This window comes from Macadamia integrifolia, unplaced genomic scaffold (genome assembly GCF_013358625.1).
Source record: "Macadamia integrifolia cultivar HAES 741 unplaced genomic scaffold, SCU_Mint_v3 scaffold595, whole genome shotgun sequence".
Lineage (NCBI taxonomy): Eukaryota > Viridiplantae > Streptophyta > Magnoliopsida > Proteales > Proteaceae > Macadamia > Macadamia integrifolia.
The window spans coordinates 135,222-160,699 of record NW_024870494.1 but is presented as its reverse complement, the minus strand read 5'-3'; the positions used below and the strand labels follow the sequence as shown (position 1 = coordinate 160,699).

Here is a 25,478-nt window from a genome sequence, read left to right as displayed (position 1 = left end):
CAAAAAAAAAAAAGAAAAGAAAAGAAAAACTAGTAGTGAGAAGAGGGAGAAAAAAGGGGTAGTATTAGCAGTGTTTATTGCATCAAAATTGATTCCCTTGCTTGTTGATTCATCCATTGGGGTTTGGATTTGCTATTCATGATTCAAAATCCTGAAGGAACCTGGTTTGATGAGGGTATGCTTCTTTTGGTTTGGTTTGCTTTGCTTTATCATTAATGATGTAGGATAGCCATGGTACTGACAAGTAGATAAACTGATATACGGTGAATTGGCGTAGGCTTTTGAAATCTAGGGAATATGGGCATTAAGGTTAAACTTTGTGGGTATTATATCGAGGCGAATAAGTTTGGAGCTGGAGAAAAAAGGGAAGGCTTTAATGCTTAACGATTGGTGGAAGCAAGGCTGATAAGCTTCTGGTCTGGAATTCTCAAAAAGGGAAATGCTATGGCCTATGCTCACTAAACAGTACACAAATGCCCACCCACAAGGACTGTTGGTTACAGTTGTACAAAAGTATAGAGGACACCAAAGATGGACCCACAGTTGGTGTCGATGGAAGGGGCTGGCATGCACCTTATGACTTCAGAAATCAGCAAGGGCTGATGGCTGGATGTGTACAACAGCCTAAGGTAGGAATTAGAAACTAGAAATAAAATTAGTGACTTACAGCCCACAGAACAAACCAGCCACTGGATATGGCTGAAAGTACTATTGAAGGAGGACAACGAAGTAGTACACTCTCAAAGTTTGGAGTAGAACTGCCAGCCAGAACTGGAGTTATAAGGACTTGAAGCTTGATGTAGAAGGAGACCAAACAGGTTCCGTGCTGCCACAGGGATAGATGAAAGTTTCAATATCAGCTTCTGTTGGTGGGTCGATGGAACACACTTCAAGTGATCAAAACAGCAGCAACAACAGTGATGAAAAAATGGTTCAATGCTTCACTGATCAGTCCTTGTGACTGTTGAAAATAGAAACCAAGAATGGGAAAGAATAGAAGAGAAAGTGGAAGGAAGAAGGGGAATGTGACCAAGGCCTCTCACCTATGGGCTTGGTCAGTCTCTCACAAACTGTAGGTAATGTAAGATCGAATCACAAGTGATCCAATACCAGGTAGGATCTTTACTAAATTCAATATAAATCAAATTCAGGGGCAGAAAGAATGAATAAAACAAAAAAATAAGAGAATAAAGAAAAGAAAGAGAATTCAATGGAGGGTTGAGAAGGGGAAAGGAAGGAATCATACAATCAAATATTGCATAAATCCAACAAGGGAGGGAGAAAAATCGCATAAAGAAGGGGGAAGGGAAGAATCACTCACAGCCCTAAGGCTCTCAAACATTAACTCAATTCATCATTATTCAAATCTGTCCTAAACATTGAGTTTATGCAAGTATTTAAAAGAAAATAATAAGACTCCTACTTAGACTCTAAAACTGAAACGGAAACCCTACTTCTCTTACGTATCGTATCGTATCCTATCCTATCCCAAAACAAATATGATAAAAGTAAAAGACATATTAATAAACTAAACTACTACCAGCCACTCTAACTAAGCTAATAAATTAAATCCCGTTTTCCTACTTTCTACCCATATTTTAGGCCTATTAAAGTGGCCCATTACAAAGGCCCAACACATACATAACCCAACTCAAAGCTTGTTTGCAATAAAATTAGCTCATTAACTGACTTATCTACATCAGTAGGTCTCTCACCATTACTGTATCTCAGCTCAAGGCGGTATGCTAATTTTCTCATTCTCAAAATCATGGGTGTTATAGACAGCCCCTCTTTTATTGATAAACAGAAACCTGGATCCCTCCCTCTTGCTGGGAAAGGAGATCTCCTTACCATATGATAACCCTCTTGTTAGAAACTAAATACCCATACCCAGTAGGACTGCTGTTACACATCTAATAGTGTAGTCACCTTTACGAGCCATTTCTTCCGGATCTCTGTAGCTTTTATGATGCTCCAATGTGGTAAACCACCACACCCCTGCCCACCTCTCAGTTCTGTTGAACGAGAAGGCCCTTAAATGACAATAAGGGGTTGGCTTAAATAAATAGGGGTTATGAGGACGGCTACGAAACCATTCGGACATGAATGAATCTGACTTGTAGCTACTTACAAATAGAAACACTTCTTTAATTAAGAACTAGTACTACTACATAAAAGAGTCTATATTAAAATATAAACTAAATAAAGCTACTAAAAGTCCCCCACACATAAACTGTCTAACTTGTCGTGTAGTGGGCCTCAATCTGGCCCATGGAAATGGACCAGTAGCTGGGCCCAAAGGCCTAGGCTGGCTTGATGGGCTAGCTGGTGCTGGCTCTTTCATCTCTTCAACCTTCCTTGAACTACATCAGGAAAATAATTGAAGAGAATAAGAAAGAGTTATAACCTTAGCAATAAAAATTAATGGAAGTACAGAGCATTGGTATTTGGTTATAGGAAAAATAAGCGAACAGAATAAGAAATATTTAGAACCTTAGCAATAATATCTAGGTTTTCTTGGTGATCACGTATACCTCAACTTAGATATCCTATGAAATTCATCCTTGAAGTTTTACCTTTTTTTTTTTTGGATAGATCCTGAGAGTTATAAATTTGCACATAAGAGCTATAGAATCTTTGACTAAAAACGATTACTTCAATTATAAAAATCTTGTCATGGACTGGCATCCAGTCAATATTGTGTTTGTAACTTTTTCCCAAATCAACCTTTCCCCTGCCGCCAGGGGTTGAACATAAAGCAAAAGTTACGAGGTTTAGAATAAGATAGAAACTGTAATCGCTAGCATAGCTGTCATGGCACCAACAAATGCTACCATTTGGACTTAATAGTAGCAATGAGTACCAAATTATCCTTGAACCTCAATATTAGGAGTTGAAAATAAATCAAATCAGCTGCATAGTTTGTATATTAATTCTTTTGGAAGCATATCTTTGGTTCTTATGAGTGATCCCCCCTCCCCCTGGGTGGATGGCTGAAGAAAAAATGTATCAGTGAAGAAAGAAACGTAGTATGTAAACTTGTGAAAGTGTATCAGTATATATGCATCTCTACGTAGTGAGAATCCTCCTTAGAAGCCTCTTGAATCTAAACGACCCTTGGAAAACCCTCTAGAACTTGACAGACAAGAGTATCAAAAGCAATGGACTTCAGATGCACAGAAGCAAACTTAATTTGTTTGTAATTATATAAGGAAGTCTTCAAACGTATCTGCCACCTACCAAGACAAACAAAAAATAACTTGATGCGCACAAGGGTTTAAAGAGTTCCTTTTGGCCTGTGGTCAAGGTCCAAGATAACAATATTGGGGAAGGCATTGGTTCCCATCGATTGGATCGGAATCATCCAGAATTAGTTGAAACCCTAGAAATTGGAATCGAGAAGAAGCAAAGATATCTCAAAAGCTTAGGTTTTTTTGGAGTTTTTCTTTTCAATAAACTTGGGCTTGCTGCCAGAAGTAAAGTTTCATTGATTTTTTTTTTTTTTTTTTTCTATTTTATGACAAAATGGAAACAATACCAAAAAATGAAAGATGAAACATAAAACCAGGAAATTCAAAAGAGAGTTGCAGAAATTGTCACCCAATCCCAATTCGAATCAGGCAATTCACCTGACTCGATTCTGATTCCTCTAACTATGTCTTTGGGTAATGGATCAATATAGAAAATTTCTGATGGAGGAAAACTTATAATTACTTGTTTTGTAATTAATTTTTTATCTTGTATATTTGGGTAATTTCCCCTTAATTTTATTCATGAAGAACACCCTGCACTGCTTCCATCATTGCGCTCTACAAATCTGCAATGACACATTTAGTAGGAGGATTGAATTTCAGATCCTTTGTGCTATATCTTAGTTAATACATTAATTCCCACTGCACTCTCTAAAAGAGTATTCCCATATCTTAGAGGTTAGGTTAACGTGATGCTTGAGTTATTTTTTAGTGAAGGCCATTGGTTGTATGTGTACCACTGAGGTGTGAAATGCTGCCAGTTGGAGGCTTGAAGGTGTTAAATGAATGAAGAGAAATGATTTATGGCTGAAGTGACAACAATAGGTGGAATTTAGTGGCTGAATGAGCCAATGGGTTACCAACTTTAAGTAGTTGGGACTTGGGAAACGGCTTTGTTCAGAGCGAGAAGCTTACTTAACTCTGTATACATCGAATAATCCTACAATTGAGATAAGCTACACTGGGCCTTGTTTCAGGTTATATAGATACCAATCAAGTGGTCAATGTGCCATCTCCAAGATTCTTTGGATCTCCTATTTTACTTGGGTGGTTTTCTTGTAAGAGGATCTGAGAGAAAAGGTAGGGGGTAGATGCTGGGGTCAGAGAAGCTTGCAACAGCAGATGGGTGGGCAGGCAACAATGTGTTTGTTTCTTGAGGTGATGCAGGTTTAACCTTCTAGAGAGTCTGGTCTCTGGACCAGATTGATTGACTACAAATGTTGTATCATAAAGTTGTATCTTGATGTTGCAACCAAGAACTTTTATAGGTTTTAAACTGATTTAGCCAGAGTAGGTAGTTGGTACAACATAGACTAGTACGTAGGTTTGTGATGGGTAAAAAAATGAAGAGGTAATGGGTTGGTTTTTTAGCCACACAACAAAATCACAAAGTTCAGATTGTCACCAGGAAACAGACTAATTACCCACTGAAGCATGTTACACTCCGAAACTGTACCTGTTGAAGGTAAGTTTTCTTGTACGCGAGAAAAGTGATTGGTAAATACCTCTGGGAAGTGTGAGTTATCTTTGTTTTACAGAGAAGCCTGTTGCAGGTGGTTGTTGCCAGTACATTTGTGATCTGGTCGTTATGTTTTGGGGCTATTGGTATCTCTTTAATTTTTGTGTTTTGTGAATGGCAATATCAACCCTCTTTTATTCTCTCCAGTTCCTTGGAAGAGGATATTCTTAAAACTTTGTTTCCACTGAATGGAAACTTTGGGCTTCTATCTAAGACTAGAACTAGCCCTTTTTATTGTATTTTCTCTTTCTAGACTCTTGGTAAAGCTCATCATATCAGTGGAGTGGAGTGGAGTTTGGATATTTTCTGGATTTTTCGTGTATTAAAAAATGCTTGGTTTCCTCTCTCCCCTGGTTTAGGTCTTGTCAACTAGTTATTGTTTTTCCTTTTGCAGTTTCTGTTTGTGATTTTAACTTTGGATGTTGGACATTTTGAAAGGACAGGTAGTTAAAGAAGAATTGGAGCCAGAAGAATTCCTTGAATTGTTGAAATGATTGTAGCAATTATTAGAACAAATGGAAAAGCCTGCAACTACTGGATCAGATCATTTCTTCAGTTCGCATATCATCACTGAAATTTTGTTTGCCATCTCTGTGACAGCTTTGCCTCACAAGATTAACCAGGTTCTTCCTTCATCCTATAATTTAATTCATTTGTTATAAAATAGCAAAGAGGTCCACTTCCTTATATATAGAACCCAAGTGGCCATTGGAAGTTAACTTTCGATAGAGTATGTTTTTGTGCATAAAAAGCTGTTTTGTCTCACCCAGCTCGTAGTTGAAGTCCTTCACCCAATTGTTTTTCACTTAGTATTTTGGCGTTTGCCTTTCCTCGAAGCCTACATTTATTGTAATGTTTTGCTATGGAGCTAACCCAAAACAGCCCCAATTCCGTAGGTTTTTTTTTCCTGGTCACCTGGTGCAAAATACCTGTTCCTCGCACAAAAGTTGAAATACTAGGTAGGTTTGTGGCTTTATGCTGTATTTTTTACCAACCAATTGAATTTAGGTTGTAGTGTAGGTAGTGGTAGGACTTTAGCAACTTACTGGAGGAATTTCCTCTCTCCTCTTTGTTTCTTGTAAGAAGTTGCCTTGTCCTGAAATTGGCGTTTCTTATTTCTCTACCCTGATTTCTGTTTGCAGGTCTCCATCGAAGTAGTGTCTGGTGGCTCACCTGGATGTACAGTATATGACAACCCTCATAAACACAGATAAACCAAATTGTAATCTGTGCTTTCTGACTCGCAACATCTCCTGGAATGTACATTTCCAAAATAACATATTCCAAAAGCATTCCAGCTGAATACATATCTTGGGAATTAGAGTTAACATCGTTCTGTTCCCTTAATTCATAGACATTGTGGACAGCCAATAATGCTATATGTTCCTGGTGATTGTTGATACAATACGTCCTAAACTGCCATGGTCAATTGATGGCCTTCCTTTAGTATTGTATTCTCTGCAACCCCAGGAACATTGGCATTAGATTTAGAACAGATAGAGTTTGCAAGATTTGCAAGACATATTGATGTTTCACTTCCAACATGGTGTATTGTTGGTGTCTTGTGCATGGTTTTAAGTATCGGGATCATATCGGGCAGATCGCCTGATCTGTTGATCCTGATCAGTAGTGGCTGATATTGATTTTTTGACCGATACAAGTGTGCTTCAAGGATTGGGCAGTTCAGGCCTGGATCTGTCAGGTTGGCTGGATTGGCCAATTCACAGGGATACACTTCGAAATTGAGTGTTTGGAACCATTTTGCCCAAATATACAATTCCGTTGTTGAAATCCATTGCCCAGAAAAACAAAGAACACATTTTGCCCAAATATACAATTCCAAGATTGGTGTTGCATTTTCCAACAGTTTTAGTTTCAATTAAACCTTCAATCCTGTGGGAGAAGGAAGAAAGACAGCTCTGACGTACCAATCAGAACCTCACAATGGTTCTTTTCCCTGTAGCATAAACTATGTTGGGGATGGTATTGATTAGATTGGTGAAAATTTAGTGTAGGTTGATCATTGATCTTGGAAGTGGGATGTTTATTGGTTAAATAAGGTAATTGTAATTTAGACAAATCTGATTTATTCTCTGGACAAAATTTCTTCATTTTTCTAGAATGTGTTTTCTTTTCTTTTTTTTTCTTTTTTTTGGGAAAAAAAAAAAGCTTCCGCTTGTATGTGTAATACCCCAATGTGCTGAAGATGCCTACGTGTGGCCATCCATTGGTAAGCATGCTGGTGTAGTGGCTGTGCAAAGGTGTAACATTCTCTTGCCTCGGGAGTTCTTAAATCATTGGTCTCGCAGGATGAAGGGATCAGTTGAAATTTAAAATTTTTGGGTTGGCCGTCATTGCTGTTGACTGGTTGCATTTTAGGAGTAAGTAGGCTTGTTAATGGGATGGGCAGGAAGTATTGGAATGCTACCAACATCCAAAGGCCAGACTCCAGACCCAGGTTTTTGGTGCATTGTATCGGTTGTCAGTGATACTGATAAAGATCGGCCTTATCTGGCCCGGATTGAACTGTTTTACTGTTTTGCCTCTCAAAATACGGCTATGGTTTTTTTCGTACCATTTTGCCGTACCCTGTTCGGATAGCACCTACACGGAAGCTAGATCGCCCATGGTCGATCCAATCCGGATCCCTAAACATGCTCCAGATCCAACATTTCTAGAGCAAAAGATAAGATTGATCCAAGGTTATTAAAATAAGAATTGGGGTCGAATGGGTGGGATCGATTTAGATCAAGATTGGATCAAAATTGACTGCAATCGATCCGAAAAATCTTAGAAACTATCCTCAGATAGGATTTGGTGACCAAATCTCAGAATAAGTCTTCAATCTTAATACATTGTTGTATGATATTCAAGAGTATTCATATCTACCATGGAGCAAAAGTTTCTGGATCAACTTCTGTCACTGGCGGGAAGGTAAAGGAGTTTGCTAGCCTCAATACTCTTTCATTTGGTGAACTTGGAACAATATCAATAGTATTCATTAAGGAACCACCCTTAACCTGGTGGTAAGGTCTCATGACTTCACATAAGAATCAAAATTGGACTGAGAAAACTGCAAGATTTGACCACTCCTTAATCTGAGGACTAAACAGTTTGACTGAAAAAAAACATGGTTATGGAAAGATTAATGACTATCATCTGTTCAAACTGAAATATAATCTCTACCAAAATCTCATAGGTGGGCTGATATTACAATATCCTCTTATGATGAGACGAGCTTATGGAAACCGATACTTCTCCATCAAAAAAAAATTTTACTATCCAAGTGCTAGTACATTAAAATTTTTGTATCAGTTATGATGCCTCTTCTTTTTTTTTGATTAGGCACATATGTTAATTCTTCCAAAACTAAAACTGGGTCCAGTATAAAGGGCTGGGGGAGGAGGAGAAAAATGATTTGGCTCCAGGTAACATGTTAATGAATGACAAAGATCAAGGCACCAAAAATTTATCCTCTATAACCAGCTGTGCCTTCCCGAGGTAAATGACATAATATTCTTATGCCAGACCATATCCTTCTCCACATGGCAGCATTGTGTCTGCAGAATAAGAATGGCAGCTTGTCCAGTGTAATATGAACATGAAAGTCAGTCATCATTCACAGTAATCATTTCCTCTCATATCAGGGGTTGCCATTCAATGTAGCACTGGACCCTGGCACATTTTCTGGTGGTGTAGGCTTGTGAGGTATACGTCTTAGAAAGCTTTTCCCATAAAGAGTGCCAAAAACAATAGCCTGCTCATGCATTAAAATACAATTTAAGAGAGCTCAATAACCAGAACCAAATAAGTATTGGAAGGAGTTTCAAGGTTGAGGCTTACAGCTCCAATCCACTGCGTCCAGCTTAGAGGATGCGCAAACCAAATGCAAGACAGCATGATGCTCACCAACTTCCAAAGAATTGTATTAGGACACCATGATCAGAATCATACATCATGTTTGATCAATTTAGCTAACTTGACTGACCAGTACATAAAGCAGAATGTAATATTTGGAATTCTCATTACCTGTCTTGTGGTCATTATGGTGGCGAATGTAAGAGCACCAAATGTGCGGATTGTGTAGGAAATAAAGAATTGACTAGCCGTTGCAACCTAAAATTCAGATGCGAGTAGGGAGTTAGCAAGTAATAAACGTTCAAAGGAAAACGGCTTGAGCAGCAGCTCACACAACGTATCTATGCTAGGTAAAACTAAAGAAAAAGAAGAGCAAAGATCACTTACAGTTGAAAGCAGTACAATGTCAAGGAAGCAATCATTATGGCGGTACACAAAATCTATTGCTAAAAGAAGATGCCCTTGTAACATAAGTCCTAGTTCAGAATAAACAATGCCAACATAATCAGTGACCAAATATTAAAATCCTACAAATGAGGCAGTTCTTGGAATGACAAAAAAATATACCTACATTCCCAGCTACATAATAGGACAGCAAAAAACAAGATCCTAGTAGAGAGCGTAGAAGTATGAAGTTGAAAATGAGAATGTAGCAGCAGGCCACTTGAAAATGACATTAAGTAGAAATAATTAAATGCACCTAGCCTTATCCCACACTTGGGGTTGGCCACAAAATATAGTGAAAATAATGAAGCAGAATTAATTAGCTTACCTTAAACAACTAGAAGGCATTATTTAGTTTAAGCAGTTCCACAACCAATAAAAGAAAGGCTTGCTGGTCATCAACAAGAATTTACTCAATAACTAAAATTAATCTTAGCAATGTAATTAGCTACCCAAGAAAGACAGTGTAATTGGAATAAATACTTTGTTCCCTTGGTTCAACAAATAGAGAAGAAAAACAACATGCAAAAAATTCTCTTCGCTGCCATTTGTTTAACCTAGACAAGTAACAAATTATTTTTTGGGTAAAACATATAAAAGGGATTGCAAAACAAGGTACAAAATTACTTCTAATCTTCAAAGTTTTGCATATAACAAGACAACAATTTCCAATCTCTGCCAAACTCCCTCAAGATGGTCAGGCAAATTTGGAACCATCCAAGGCAGGATCTCACCAATCTTGCACATGTGGCGAAAACTACAATTTAAAAATTGACTCAGTTATGCATGTCTTTTTACCATACGCTCCTTACTCAAGAGAAGGCAGCAACAAGTGCTAAGCCCACACTCATCAGGAAGTCTCGAGTTCGAGTCTCCTGCCTGTTACTTTCCCCCTCCCCCCTTCTATAGTGTACCCATCTGAAAAAAAAGAAGAAAGAAGGCAACGAAAAGCTGTATACTAAGAATTGATGGAAAAGGCCAACAAGAACCAAAATATGTATTCCTCAATTCCAAGCGCTATTGTGTAAAAATTTCTAATGGCACAAGTCCATTCCGTGATCATATGATGATGAATACAACAACAACTACTCAGCCTTCTCCCAACTAAAATGATGATGAACATGTTAGGGAAAACAAACTCCTTCCCACCGTGTGCAAATAAATGGAGAAACACAACAACCAAATATGCCCAAAGCTAATAACACAAATAAATCAAATCAAGCCAACCACAAAAGAATACACCAATTTTAACATGAAAAACTCATGAGACCTAGACCAAAGAAATCTTCCACTCTGATCAATAATGGGGTTACAATCCTCTCTAGTCAATGCTAAAAGTTATCAAACATCAAGAACAATAATCCCACTTGGATAGTGAAATACCTCAGTGAAATACCTCACCAAATATGTGGATCCACAAGATTACTCTCACCTCAATACCCAGCCTGACAAAACACATGAACTACATGCCTTACCTTCTCTTGACAGAGAGAATGTCGTCATGTCGTAACCTGGTACGAGAAACATGTGTCCCTTCTCCTTTTTCATCCACTCGCTCCTATGGCAGAATAAGAGAGGAGAAAAAGAAATCACGTACACACTGTCACGAAAACGAGAAAAGAACCTCTCTGTTCCATCTTATATAAAAACGAAAGTGAGAAGATGTGAGAGTGGAAGTCGGTTTCCATTTCTCACCGTATTTAAAGTATGTAGATCCCCCTCCTTAATGTTAGGTAGAACCCAAAAAATTCCCACTCCAAATCACGAAGAAGGATCCGCCAAACCAAATTTTTCCATGTCTACATCTATGCATCCTTGCAACATAAGTTTTCCACCATGGCATACATCAGGTTTCTCATGTCGTAGGAATGCCCACCACATCTTGCAAATCTTCAATGTGATTCCACATCCACTACAAAGGGGTCCACTCGTTTCATTCTTCAACCTGCTCATCGCTACTATTCTTATCCTCGAAACAACTCTTGATCGTGGCACGGATCCAAATTTGCACTGGTCAAAACTTGTACTTCAATTATGCAACTGCACGTCTCGCATAGCTTTTGCATTCATTGGCCTTTGCTTCTTCAAGGCATTTCGGTTCACTTGCATATATTGATGACATGAATGCCTAGTATACGGTTGTTGCTCTTTGCTAGATCGCTCATGAACTGGGGTTCAACTGGTGGGTCTCAAGCGTCTGCTCCCCTATTCAACATCAGTTGTACCAACTGTGAGAGCACAATATTCGCCATTTGCATCTTTATTATCTTGTTGTACATCTCCCCCAACATTATGTGTAATGGGTAGAGGAACTAGAACAAGATCAATGAGGTCATCAGTATTATTAATCTATTGGGTGTAATAGGATTTTTCACAACCCAATATGATAATAATATCTCCATTTTAGTTGAAGACAACGGTATATCTCCTCCCCATGGTTTTAAAACTCGGATAGTATCAGTCAATATCGGCTAGATCGGATCAGTATCAGTCTTGACCAATCCATGGAAAGCTATAAGGGTAAAATGGTAATAACCAATGAATTTTATTAAAAAGCATCAATCTGTCTGATACAGTCCGACCCAGGACAATCCGGATTGGTATCGGCCTTGACTGATCCCGAGATCAATCTTGAGTTTTAAAACCTTGCTCCTCCCCCTCTGTGTATCTCTTTTAAGCTTTCTGCACTCCTTTATCATACTTTCTTCCGTTTTGCAATAGTAACATGTAAGCCTAATTTGGTATGATTTCTGTTTCAATTTCATGGGGTGATTTATATTTCTGTAAATGTTTGGTTTGATTTCTGCACCTTACTTCAGTGAAATAGAAATTCTGAAATAGTTGAGGAGCAGTTTCAATTTTGAAAATGAAATTGAATTCAATCTTGCTCTTTAATGAGCACAAGGCTAATTTGATGGCAAAGCAGTAATTTCATGTTAAAAAATAAAACATCACCCTTCTTCTCATGATGGTCTCATCACCACCATGCCCCCACCTCACCACCACCCCCTTCCTAGCCCCACCACACCACCAATAGAGAATCTATTCTCAAAAATTAAACTACCAAATGGACTTCTTATTCTTGAAATATTTCAAATTCATGCAACAAAAAAATCAATTCCTTCACCAAAAAATCCATTTGATAAATATTTTATGAAATCAATCCAAATTTGAAATAGAAATCATACCAAATCTGACCGTAATCTGTTTTCCAAACTTGTTTTTTCTTGTCACTTTATTCAGTAGACTTCATGTCACTTCACTTACTGTGAGCACCTCGATCTGATGCAAAATTACTAAGAGACCAACGGTATCTCCAAAGTATTAGGTAACAAATGGAAGAGTAACAGGTTTTGGTTTGTAACTATTAAGCACCATCTTCATAGAGCAGAGTTGATTCAAAATACTTTACACTCTATAAAAATGTTTTGCAATTCCTTCCTTCTTTGTACTTCAGGTTAACAAGCTCTCTGATCAAGTTGTAGACAGTCTTCCCTTCGTACAACTCTTCTAGCTTCTTCCATAATGACAGTTTTTGTGAATACATGATGAAAAACTGTCATCCAGAAATTGCAAGATAAAGCCAATGAATTTTAAATCTAAGTTATTTCATTTGGCATCAGATATTTTTTTCCAGTTTCATCGTATCACCCTCTAGGGGTGCTTATATATCTTTGCAGTAACAATTCATCCATCTTCGCTTTTCAAATCATCAAATTGCTCTCATTCAAGCTAATATCTGTATTGTGGTGTTTCCTCCACTATTCCCAGACTATCACAAGAACCTTATGCCGATCATTGTTCGAAATCTCAGCAAAATTTCAGTAATTTTGGGCGTTTTTTTTTTTTTTTTTGGTCGAAACAAAACATGCTACGAAATATGATTTGTACACCAACTCGGTCAAAATTTTGGTATCTCGGCCGCGATTTCGGTATCGTCTCGACGAGTTACTGAAATGGTACAAAGCAAGGCATATAAATACTTGGTCTCACTGAGACTCGCCTGTCTCGACCATTTCGGTGAAATCTCGGTGAAAGTTGCAATTTTTTACACAAATCACTCTTATTGGCCTCTAATTAGCCACACCATCACATTTTGACTTCCAAATCTCTCCTACAAGAAGATCTACACATTCAAAGCGTAGGAAAGGTAAAGTTCTTTCTCCAAAACCTTTTTTTTTTTTTTTGAAATAGTACATAAATACATGTTGGGTGCTTCTAGATTTTTTATATGTTAGACACTAGAGGCCGATCTATGAGCTCACGGAGTCAAAATTTTTTTTTGGTACATAAATATTTTTTTCCTGGTTTAAAAATTCATTTTCCATAAACATAAATTGTTACTTTTTATGATAAATATTGCTTTGATGGATGTTTTAATATTTTTGCATTTTTATGTTCTAAACATGTTTATTAACCTCAAAATAAAGGGTAATTTACAGCGCCACCCCCTAGAGAATACCAGTATTATAGGAACACCCCCTCTTTCACCAAATTAGACTCAAACCCCCTACCGGCAGTCACTGTTAAGTGAGAAATTGAAATGACCATTGTACCCTTTTGACTAAAACATGTTCATTGTCTTTGAACCTCCCACCCTCTTCGGATCCGATTTCAACGACGGTGAGGGCAGTAGGGGACCCATATGATGGTGTCGGCGATGGCTGCGAGCAAGATTAGAGCGATGATGAATAGGGTAGTCTGGAGACAACAGATGCAGTAGCAGCTCCGGCGGTGGGCTTGAGTTCACATTGCTCCTACTACAGAAGAGATTAGAAGGGAATTAGAGAATATAGAGAAACCCAAGACTGGACTAGCCTCTCTTCATCTCTCTAATTTTTACCAAATGGGTTTCAAAATTCAGACGCTGACGAAAGAGGAAAAGGGAAGAAGAAACGAAGAATAGCAGAGGAAGAGAGTCAATAGACAAATCTTGGAAATCCAAAACAAACAAAAAGTTGATGAGCGTGCGATTCGTGGGGTTTGATGAACCACTGAGAGTTTGTTAGTTGGCTCCAATATTAATGCCACCATATCCTGTTATTCTGTGCGTACGTGTTGTGAAGAGAGAGAGAGAGAGAGAGAGAGAGAGCCCTTTCCCATCGTCACCTTCGTCGTCAGTCTATGTGCTCTACCGCTTTGTAACGGCTTTGGCTTTCCCCACTTTCCATTCATTCACAAATTGGCCGGTTTGCACTCCATTATGTAAAATGTTCACATCAAATGTGTTCGTTCCATTCTCACCGCTGAATCCGACGGACCAATTCGTGGGTAATCCCTTCTTGGATGCCTCTAGATGGATGAGATCTGGAATGAGGGCAACAGAGAACGAGAATGGGTTGTACAGATCGACATGCTTGGCCTGGTAAATATTTCCATTGCAGAATGGTAAATATTGTTCAATTTTCACCGTGAGCGTAGGGATGGAGAAGGAGAGAAGGGTTTTGTTCCTCTCTTCTTTCTATCATCTTTGTCTCTCACTATAGTCTCTGTTACTTAAATAAATCCCAAATTGATGAAATGAAGGAAGATTAGTGTTGAAGGTTAAGATAGGTTGGGGAAGAGGTTGGGGATGGGGAGTTATGAGATGGGTATTTTAGGTAGTTCATATTTAGTAAGGGCATTTTGGTATTTTAAAAAAAAAAATAGCAGCTGACATCAGCAAATAATGTATATTCCATAACAGTGACTAACATCAGGGGGTCTGAGTCTAATTTGGTGAAAGAGAAGGGGTGTTCCTATAATATTGGCATTCTCCAGGGGGTGGCGCTGTAAATTACTCTAAAATAAACTACCCACCAAGTTTTAGGTCAAAATATGGTCGTTTGACCACCAAAACAAAATAATAAAAAAAATACACCAACTCGGCCGAGATCTCGCAGAGTTGATGTTTCTGAACCCACCAAAACGGAACAAAATTTCGAACCTTGATTCCGATCCCACTTGTTAGGAAAAACAAACCCTTTCCCACTTAAATTAATGGATAAACACAACGACCAAATATGTTTGTCGGGTTCCTCATGTTAAGGAGGATGACCCACACCTGAGAGATTCATAGAGCCTTGGGTGAGGTTTAATGAATGTTGTCTTCTCACTTCTAATTTTATATAAAATGGAATGGAGAGGGGTCAGTGAGTGAATCCTTCTTTACTTTCTTGGTGCCATAAGAAGGTGAACGCGATTTCTTTCTCCTATCCTATTCTATCGTAAGAGTGAGTGGAGAGAAAAAGGAGAAGGTGCTTACGTTCCTTAGAAGGGTTTTTTTCCTGTTAAAATCGGCGTGCTCTTTTGCGGTAGGCTTGATGTGATTTATCTGTGTTGTCAGTTTTGCACATATTTAGTTGTTGTGTTTCTCCATTAACTTGCACACGGGGGGAAAGGGTTTCTTTTCCCCGACAGAATAACCTCACATGCTTTAATTGCTGGATTACGATACGAAATATATCAAATTAACCTTGGCCCTTGCCAACTGGCACTGACAACCATTCTATAAATATTGCCACTGACAAGATGCCTTATCTCAACAGCTTTTCTATTTCTTAAGAGAAAAGGCCAGCCAAAGGCAATATACATAGAACTACCAAAAGTCCACCTTTCATAAAACAAAAGTAACCTACTCATTAAATTATGTCATATGCAGCAGCAACCACAACCTCAACAACAACAACAACAACAACAACAATATATATATATATATATATATATAGAATTAAGAGAGAAAAGCAGATTTTGTTCTCCACCAGGAAGTCCACTCAACTGATACCCCCCATCCAATGGGTCAAATTTATAAGCTTGATTGTATGAATGTTGAGAAACCTTCATAGCCGTTTAAAAATCTTATCTAACAAAATGTATCTGTGGACAAGGTGGAATACCCTAGACTCCCTGAAGTACCTGAATGCACACTGCTTGTACATAACTCTTCATGGATCTCTTCAAAGACCCTAAATACAAGTAAGACTTCGCACCTTAGGTAATTTGACCAAGAACTACGTAGATGTCTCAAGAGGCGTCTTCTTTTTCAGATTGATCATACCAAACATTCAACCTTCCCAACTCGATAAGTGGAGACAAATACAAGTACATAACACAGGTTCATGACCGACTCATGCCTTATTTCCCACTTTCGAAAAGTGGTAAGGATATACAAAAAGAGTAACAACAGCAGAGGGCCCCTTCCTAAATTATCAGAAAACCACACGTATATTTGCCTTTTGAGACTTCTACTCCGACAGGACCTCTCTCCAAATTTTGATGGATCATCACTTTTGGAGAGATCTAGATGAGGAGGCAATACAGATTTGGTTATGGTTATTCATGGCCTATCCAAGGGCAAAAAACAACCAAAGGTGCTTCATTTTATTATTGGACTTTACTAGTCTTTAAGAGGAATGCAGACTGCAATAATCATCGATTTGAAGTCACTATTGAGATAGATTCTAAGCATGTTATAAATGTGTTCAACAAGAGCATAGTATGTCGTCCCATGTACAGCCAGACATCCAAGTAAAATCTTGAAAACTTCTATTTTCTTTAATATTGCACAGGGAAGATACTACAAGAGACAAGCTACTCAAGCTGTACATTTTATGGATTCCTTCAGTTCTCCTGAGTTTTTGTTGGCATCTGCTAATTTTCCTGATACCTTATGCCTTGTAAAGAAGGAAGCCAATATATGCATGTCATTTCTTTCATAGTTCCCACCCCCCTTTTTTTTTCCAATAGATTTATTTGTTACCCACAACAAGAAAATGAAGGAAAAAATAACTGCAGTCCATATTACTCCAAGCAGGAATAGAGAAATGAAATTGAGATCAATGAGATGTAACTGGAAGAACTCACCACTTAAACTGAGAATACAGGAACACAGTGTTGTATAGAATATTTGATTGTGTATTTCCATGTTATAGCCCTTAAATAGTTTGTCCTGGAATGTGCTTGTGAAGCCATCAAATCTGTTAAACGTGCAAGTGAGCAATATACATCAATAAAAGAGAAACTGCATGCACTTCCACTCTCCATAATGAAATCAACAGATATAAACCAGGTAATTTATAAATGTGTTGGAATATGAGTCCATGATAGGGGGAATATCCCCATCGTGGAATGAATCCTAGTCTAAGTGAGTTAGTAGGTGTTAGTTTCCTTGTCTAAGTAAGTTCTCTATTATGATTAGGCTTTACAGTCCTTACTCATATTATGTCTTTAGAGTCATACTCAAAGTATGTAATAGTTTCCTATTTAATATAAAGAGTGTGGCTGGCTGTAGGTTGCTAATAATCATAAAACAATCTATTGCATGAGCCTTCCTCCCCAATCCCTTTATCTCTCTCTTCTTTCTTCTTCTTTGATTCTGGTTCTCAAATCTCTACAAAATGAAATATCTTTTTTCTTTTTGGATAAATGAAATCGAATAAATCAAAGGATAAACAAGAAAGAAGGAGGTGTAAGACCAGATCACAGTGGCAGAAAGTCGAGAAAGCGAACCAAACCACTACACGCTCTTTATGAACACAAACAAGGACTAGGATGAAAAAATCTGTTCAGTTGCTCATGGGTGCTCTAACACTAAGAGGCACTTAAATTGTGTGTGTGTTTTTCTGTAAGATGTAGAACCACCACACATTTGCACGGACTAGAAGCGACATCATGAAACAAAAAATCCTTGACCCTAAATAGAAACAAGAAATAAATGTGGCTAATAAGGAAATGCAGAAGCCTTAACTTGAATGCGACCTCCTGACCTTGAAGTCCACACTTGCAGGCTACGAAAAAGTCAACTCAATTCACTGTTGGGTCTGCACGAACTCCTAGTGAAATTCTACAAGACTTTGCAAGCCCATAAATATTTTCTCTAGGTGCATCTATAAATTACATATTCTCAGAATCTAAATTATTTTTCAACAAAACCACGGACTTGTTTGATTTGACCATATGACAGTCCTGGGTTCACTTTGTTTCTGTTTTACTTGCCTCAAGGATGTCTCATTGTGTCCAGTAATCAGCAATTGAAAAAAAAAAAAAAAGTCTCTTACTGCCTCCACAAGTTTGTATTCTGCTATCTAGTTATGGGTTTTTTCTCTAATTGCAAATTAAGACAGGGTACCAATCAATTACTGAATTCAAACTCACGAACTTTCATGTTTTACCATCATCACCAATGGTGAACGAATTCCAGTTTTCCTCAAAGCTTTGCTTTATAGCTTGGATGTTAAAACTGTCTGTACATGTACACCTTGAATTGTTAAGAGTCTCTACGCTTATCAATCACCCCCTCCCCCCCCCCCCAAAAAAAAAAAAAAGTTCTGGCAGTGGAGTTTAATGCAAAAGGACATCTTTAGGCTCATCTATCGTCTTGAGTTCACTAATATTATAACCAGTTCTGTAGCTTCTTGAATTCTTATTTCATGACTGTTGAGTTTAGCGCCTAGCACTAAACTCTAAAACAGATAGGGGCCGATAGGGGTATTTTGGGTCCCACGGCTCCCATATTTGTGTGATGTGGCTTTTCTTGTAATTGGACAATGGGGGTACTATTGTCTTTTACTTTCAGCATTATTTTAATATAAATAAAGAACTAAAACCTGCGATCAATCCATTCTAGACTGATTGCAGGTCTCTCCTCTCTTTTGGGAGTACCATCGATTGCACCTCTCTCTCTCTCTTCTCTCTTCTCTTCCTCTTCTCTTCTTTTCTCTTTTCTTTGGTTTGGTTACAGATCTCTGGGATTGTAACATGGTATCAGAGCCTCTGTAATCAAATCAAAGTCGTTTTTCAGATCCCTCTTTGCTGATCTCAGTTTAGCACTAAACCTTTTTTGGTGCGCAGCCGCCTACTACTGCATCTACTATGTTTTAAATCACATGGAGTGATTGACTTTGTGCATGGATCGTGCCACCCATTGTTTCTACACTGAAGATTTGAAGACATTGGACCGCAGCTTACTTTCTTCTCTGCCCTACTCGATTTCTGCCAGATCGCTAGCACTGGTCTCTGTGGTTCAGGTTTGGTTGCTGGTTTTTTTTGTTACTTCTACGACGCTATTTGCCCACTTTATTTTTGGTTCTCATGACTGAGACCAAGTCTCCTACCTCTGTGACTACTGCATCTGCCTTGGACAATGTCAATGTCCAAATTACCTCTATCAAGCTCAAGGGAAGTTCGAATTACCTACTTTGGGCTCAGTCTGTGAAGGTTTATCTTATGGCCAAGGATAAACTTCAGTATACTACTTCTGATCCTCCTCCAGCATCTGACAAGGGTTTATAATGAATGGATGAAGGAGAATGCCTTGATTTTAATGTGGTTGTGGAATAGTATGGAACCAGATGTTGCTACCAATTGCATGTTTCACTCTACTGCAAAGAGAGTATGGAACGATTTGAAGGAAACTTACTCTCAGGAGAAGAACATGACTCGTATCTATGATATTTATGAGAAACTATTTCAGTTTCGTTAGTCTGACAGAACTCTTCCAAAGTATTATAGTGCTTTCAGGGGAATGGTTGAAAAACTCAATGCTTTCCAACCTTTGACCACTGACATTGACAAATTAAAAGCTCAGCGTAATGAGTTTTTTGTTTCCAAATTCCTGGATGGTTTGAATAATGATTTGAAAGCAGTGAAGGCCCACCTACTCGCGGGCGATACTATTCCTACTCAGAATGACACTTATTCGCGACTGCAGCGTATTACTTCATCAACAAAACCTGATCAGTCTTCCAAAGACAATTCTGCCTTCCTTACTAACCGTGGACGTGGACGTGGTCGTGGTCGCGGTCGTGGGGGAGGACATGGGTCTGCTGGTCGAGGTTCTAATGGACAGTCGTCTAATCGTGCATCTCGCCAGTGCACTTACTATGGAAAGCCTAACCATACTGTCAAGACTTGTTGGGCAAAGCATGACAAGCCAGAGTGGACCACCCAGTTAGCCAATCATGCAGTGTCAGACGATGGTACTGACACAGGGTCTTCCATTGATACTAAACCGAGCCATTCATCAGGAGATTCATCTACCAGCCTACGCGATGACATCAATCAGTTGTTCTGGCGCTTGCACACTCTCAAGGCATCCTTTAATACATCCAATGGCGGGTCTACATCCGCTGCCACCTTAGCTCATGCAGGTACTTCAATCCTTCTTACCACTACCTCTACCCCCTGGATCATTGATTCAGGTGCTTCTGCCCATATGACTGGTAAGTCATCACTTTCTAAAACCTTTTCTTCTAGTACCAGTTCTACATCTGTTATTCTTGCCAAAGGGTGCTTCCACATCGGCTCTCGACCATGGTACTATATCACCCACATCCTCATTGAATTTATCTTCTATGCTATATGTTCCACAATTCCCATTAAGTTTTCTTTCTGTGAGCCAGTTAACTAGCTCATTAAATTGCTCAGTAACCTTCTTTCCCTCTCACTGTGTTTTTCAAGATCTTCACACGAGGAAGACGACTGGTGGAGGGCGTGAAAAAGATGGTTTATATTATCTCCAATGTGGTTCTCCTACTTCTTCTGCTGTTGCTATTGCTGTTGGGGATGTGACTCCTTTCCAATGGCACTGTCATTTAGGACATTTATCTTTGGCTAGGTTGAAACTTTTATTTTCTAGTTTTAAATCTGTGATTAGGTTAGAATGTGAGGCCTGTGAGTTGGGAAAACGTCATTGTGTGTCTTTCCCATCTCGCTTTGTGTCTCGTAGTCCGTCTTTATTTTCCTTAGTCCATTTTGATGGGGTCCTTGGACAGTTAGTAATAGATTTGGTTTTCATTATTTTATGATTTTTGTGGATGATCACTCTCGCCTTACATGGTTTTACATGTTAAAGGACAGATCTGAATTTTTATCTGTGTTTCAACAATTCTATAATGAAATAAAAACTCAGTTTGGCATTTTAATTAAGATTTTTTGTTTTGATAATACTTTAGAATATGCTCAAAATGATATTTCTGATTTTTGTACCAACCGTGGGATGACACACCAAACTAGTTGCGCCTATACCCCATAGCAAAATGGGGTAGCAGAGCGCAACAACCGGCATCTACTCGAGGCAGCCAGTGTTATTATGATTCATATGCATGTTCTTAAGCATTTTTAGTGTGATGGGGTTTTAACTGCATGTCACCTGATTAATCGCATGCCATCTTCAGTGCTTTCAGATAGGTCCCCTTTTTCTATTATGTTCCCTACTTTACCAAGTTTTCTTGTTCCTCCCCGAGTCTTTGGTTGTGTGTGCTTTGTCCATAATTTGCATGTGGAAGTAGATAAACTGTCTCCTAGGTCTACTAAGTGCATTTTTTTAGGTTATTCACGTACTCAGAAAGGGTATAAGTGCTATAACCCCAATACTCACAGGAACTTTGTTAGTGCCGATGTGACCTTCTTTGAAGGCACATCATTATTTTCTCCTCAGGTGTCCCAGTTTGGTATGGAGTGGACTTCTCCATCTCCTCCACCCATTCCATCTCTCATACCCTTCCCTGATGTGCCCAGTGCCAGTAACTCACCTCTTCTACAGGTTTATCAGCGCACGAAGAAAGTTGGACAGCCGAGTGGAGAAACCAATAATACTCCAGATGATTCACTTCCTCCACTGCCACCTTCCTCCTCCGCCTGATGACTTACCAATTGCTTGAAGGAAAGGCACACGTTCTTGCACTCAAAAATATATAGTTGTGTATCCTATTGATAACTTTGTTTCCTTGTCTCATCTTCCCTCTCCCATCCATGGTCTTGCCTTCTCACTTTCTACTAACCCTATTCCCCGCACCCATAATGATGCCCTAACTATTCCTGGATGGAAAGCTGCCATGGATGTAGAAATGGATGCTCTCTTGAGTCGTGGTACCTGGAGTCTGGTAGATTTACCTCCTGGTAAGGATTTAGTGAAGTGTCGCTCAATGTACACTGTTAAGTATCACTCCGATGGCTCTGCTGAGCGGTTGAAAGCCCGTCTGGTTGCCAAGGGATATACTCAAACATATGGAGTTGATTATTTTGAGACCTTCTCTCCAGTTGCTAGACTAATCTATGTTCGTCTACTTATTTCTCTTCCTGTCAACTTTGATTGACCCTTGTTTCAGTTGGACATCAAGAATGCTTTCTTATACGGTGATCTACAGGAAGAGATGTATATGGAGCAACCTCCTGGTTATGTTGCTCAGGGGGGGAGAATAAAGGTCATGTGTGTCGCTTACACAAGGCTATCTATGGACTTAAACAGTCCCCTCGGGCATGGTTTGACAAGTTCAGTACTACCATAGTTACTTGTGGATTTTCTCAGTGTTAAACTAGTTTGACAAGTTCTGATCATTCTGTCTTTGTTCATCGCAGAGGTGATAAACTGGTTGTCTTGGTAGTTTATGTTGATATTATTCTTACTGGTAATGATGAGGCAGGAATTTCTGAAGTGAAAGCTTATCTACAGCAACACTTTCAGACCAAGGACTTGGGCCAACTTCACTATTTTCTTGGGATTGAGGTAATCCAATATAAGAAAGGGATCAATCTGTCTCAAAGGAAATACGTGTTGGACCTTTTATCTGATATTGGCATGCTTGCATCCAAACCTGTTGATATCCCTATGGATCCTCACCAAAAGTTTGGTGTTAATGATGGCGAACCTCTTCAAAATGTGCATCAGTACCGGAGTTTGATTGGCAAGCTGATTAATCTTACTGTAACACGTCCTGACATCTCCCATGCTGTTGGAGTCCTCAGTCAATTCATGCAGTCGTTTCAGAAAGCACATTGGGATGTTGTTGTCTGTGTTCTTCGTTATCTAAAGGGTGCTCCTAGAAAAGGGCTGATCTATCATCCTAATCGACATATGGAACTAGTCGGCTATTCTAATGCTGATTGGGCTGGCTCTGCTAATGATCGGAGATCTACTACTAGTTATTGTACATTTGTTGGAGGTAATCTGGTTACATAGTGTAGCAAAAAGCAGACTACCATTGCCTGATCTAATGCAGAAGCAGAATACAAAGCTATGGCTCATACCACTGCTGAGTTAATGTGGCTATGGTCTTTACTCTTGGAGTTGGGATTTCTAGTGACCAAGCCTATGCAAATGTATTGTAACGACCAAGTTGGGTGTACATTGCTAGTAATCCAATCTTCCATGAGAGGACCAAGCATATAGAGGTGGATTGCCACTTTGTTCGTGATGTTCTGAAGAAGTTGATTAAGACTCCTTTTGTTCCTTCATCAGATCAGTTGGCTGATATGTTTACTAAGTCACTGTTTGCTCATAGTTTTCGTAATGATTGTACCAAGCTAAGCATGCGTGATATGTATGCTGCAGCTAAACTCTAAAACCGATAGGGGCCGATAGGGGTATTTTAGGTCCCATCGGCTCCCATATTTGTGTGATGTGAATTTTCTTGTAATTGGGCAATGGAGGTACTATTATCTTTTACTTTCAGCATTATTTTAATATAAGTAAAGGACTACAACCTGCGATCAATCCATTCTGGACTGATCGCAGGTCTCTCCTCTCTTTTGGGAGTACCATCGATCGCACCTCTCTCTCTTTTCTCTCTTCTCTTCTTCTTCACTTCTTTTCTCTTTTCTTTGGTTTGGTTACAGATCTCTGGGATTATAACAATGTCAATGTTTGAGTTCTAGCTCTCAGGTTGTAATCTAGATTAATCAATGATAAATCTCCATAATAAAGCTTTGATTCTCACAATCCTACGTCCTCATTTCTTTTTGGCACAATACTAGAATCGCAATCGCTTATGAAGAAATCTAGAATTTTAGTTGAAATAACCTAACCATTCTTAGCGCAAGAGGATAGCCCAAAATTTTTAGGCAAAAGCATAACAATCCTATCAAAGTGAATAAGCTAGTCTAAAATTGTTTTCACTCATCTTGGAGGTTATAATAAAGTTGAATCCTGTGGATGGAACTTATTTTCTACCAAATTTTAGAGAAAGTTCATTAAAATAAATATATCTGACATAAAACTAAAGGGGAACTTTCTCTCTCTCTCTGATGCAGTACCAAGGGTTTACACAAGGAGAACCAAGACCAACGTCGACCCAAGTGGCTGACTGGGTCGACCCATATCTGGTCCAAGTCAGCCCACGATTTGGGCTGCTGATGGGGTTACTAATTAGTCATTTAGTTACTAATTTAGTTTCTATTTTGAAGTCTTAAATTAGTTTCTAATTTTCAGTCATAAGACTTTCTATTTTGAAGTCTTAAATTAGTTTCTAATTTTCAGTCATAAGTGTCACACCCCGTTCGCACTGAACCGGAGCGGTGACCGAGTTAACACCGGTTAACCCAAACTTGCCAGGATCATCAGACACTGTATTCCACCACAGCATACACACACTAACATCAACTCATCAAATCAGCGGAAGACTAAGTTTTACCTGTAATAATTCCCATATACCTGATACCCAAATGGCGATACCATAATTATATACAATTGGGCCCGAAGGCATGATATATATACACAAAAAGAATAAAGTTTGAATATCAATTATATACAGGAAATTATCAACAACATCAGAGTACGCAGCCCGGCATCGGTATCAAGGCTGGAGCTCAGCTCGGCCTCAGAACTGCTGTCCTGCAGCACAGCTCTCACACGCACAACCTACGTCGTGCTCGAACTCATCAGGGGTCCACCAGTCCTCATCAGGAAACTCGACTGCGGGACCCACCCCAAGCTCCTCAGATGCATGACCTGCAAAATCATCTAAAAAGGGGTGTATACGTGGAATGAGCTCACTAGCTCAGTAAGTAGAGAGGTGGACCACACACAACAGTCCACACATCACAACACATCATATGCACTACATGCCATGCAAATCATTTTAGATCACATACACCTAATCAACATTACTAAGTCTTTGGTTTTAGTGCTACTACAACCACAGTGCGCGTATACTCCGGGTACGAGCCGCGAACTCCCTCCCGCGATACGCCCATAGGGCTGTTGGAGAAGGCCCACCGTGAGTACTCGGAAAAATAAAGACAATGCCGTCCACCGGCTCTCAACAGAAATGTAAATAAATTAAATGACAGTGCTGACTCCAGCAATTTAAAAGCAGTACGATTGGCCCTCTTGAAATACCACCGGGGTTGCTGACTGTCCTACATGACTCGCTGGGCGTAATGCCTAACCGCCACAGTGTCCGACAACCGCGACCCCTGCTTCCCCCCAAATGGCAACCCAACACCTGAACCCCTGTTGGGAAGGGTCGTAGCACGGGATGGTGAAAATCCTAATACCGCATGCTCCTATATGTAGTACGACTGCATAGTGCCTCCGTGTCCCATACCACGGGCCACCAATGCATTCGTTTCCAAGCCGACCACGGCATCTAGTCTATCAATGCATTATGCAACATGATGTCCACATTCAACATATAACATCTCATTCAATT

At 39.2% G+C, this 25,478-nt stretch overlaps 2 protein-coding genes and 1 pseudogene across 2 annotated transcripts in view; 2 read left to right on the top strand and 1 right to left on the bottom strand.

The window, feature by feature from the left end:
* Positions 1-6,098, top strand: part of LOC122069385 (protein-tyrosine-phosphatase MKP1-like) — a 9,757-nt gene extending 3,659 nt beyond the window's left edge. Inside the window, exons 2-3 of the mRNA XM_042633386.1 lie at positions 5,214-5,393; positions 5,913-6,098. Coding sequence (XP_042489320.1) covers positions 5,214-5,264 — 51 coding nt within the window. The 3' untranslated portion in view covers positions 5,265-5,393; positions 5,913-6,098. The remainder of the gene's footprint in view (positions 1-5,213; positions 5,394-5,912) is intronic.
* A 1,832-nt stretch (positions 6,099-7,930) lies between these two features.
* On the bottom strand, positions 7,931-17,051 carry LOC122069367 (UDP-galactose/UDP-glucose transporter 5-like). Its single transcript, XM_042633362.1, has 5 exons — positions 16,915-17,051; positions 9,016-9,104; positions 8,800-8,886; positions 8,614-8,682; positions 7,931-8,527 (listed from the first exon to the last, which is right to left on the bottom strand). The coding sequence occupies exons 1-5, from the start codon at positions 16,973-16,975 to the stop codon at positions 8,414-8,416; spliced, it is 420 nt and encodes a 139-aa protein (XP_042489296.1). The 5' UTR covers positions 16,976-17,051; the 3' UTR covers positions 7,931-8,413.
* A 2,522-nt stretch (positions 17,052-19,573) lies between these two features.
* Positions 19,574-25,478, top strand: part of LOC122069394 — a 21,257-nt pseudogene continuing 15,352 nt past the window's right edge.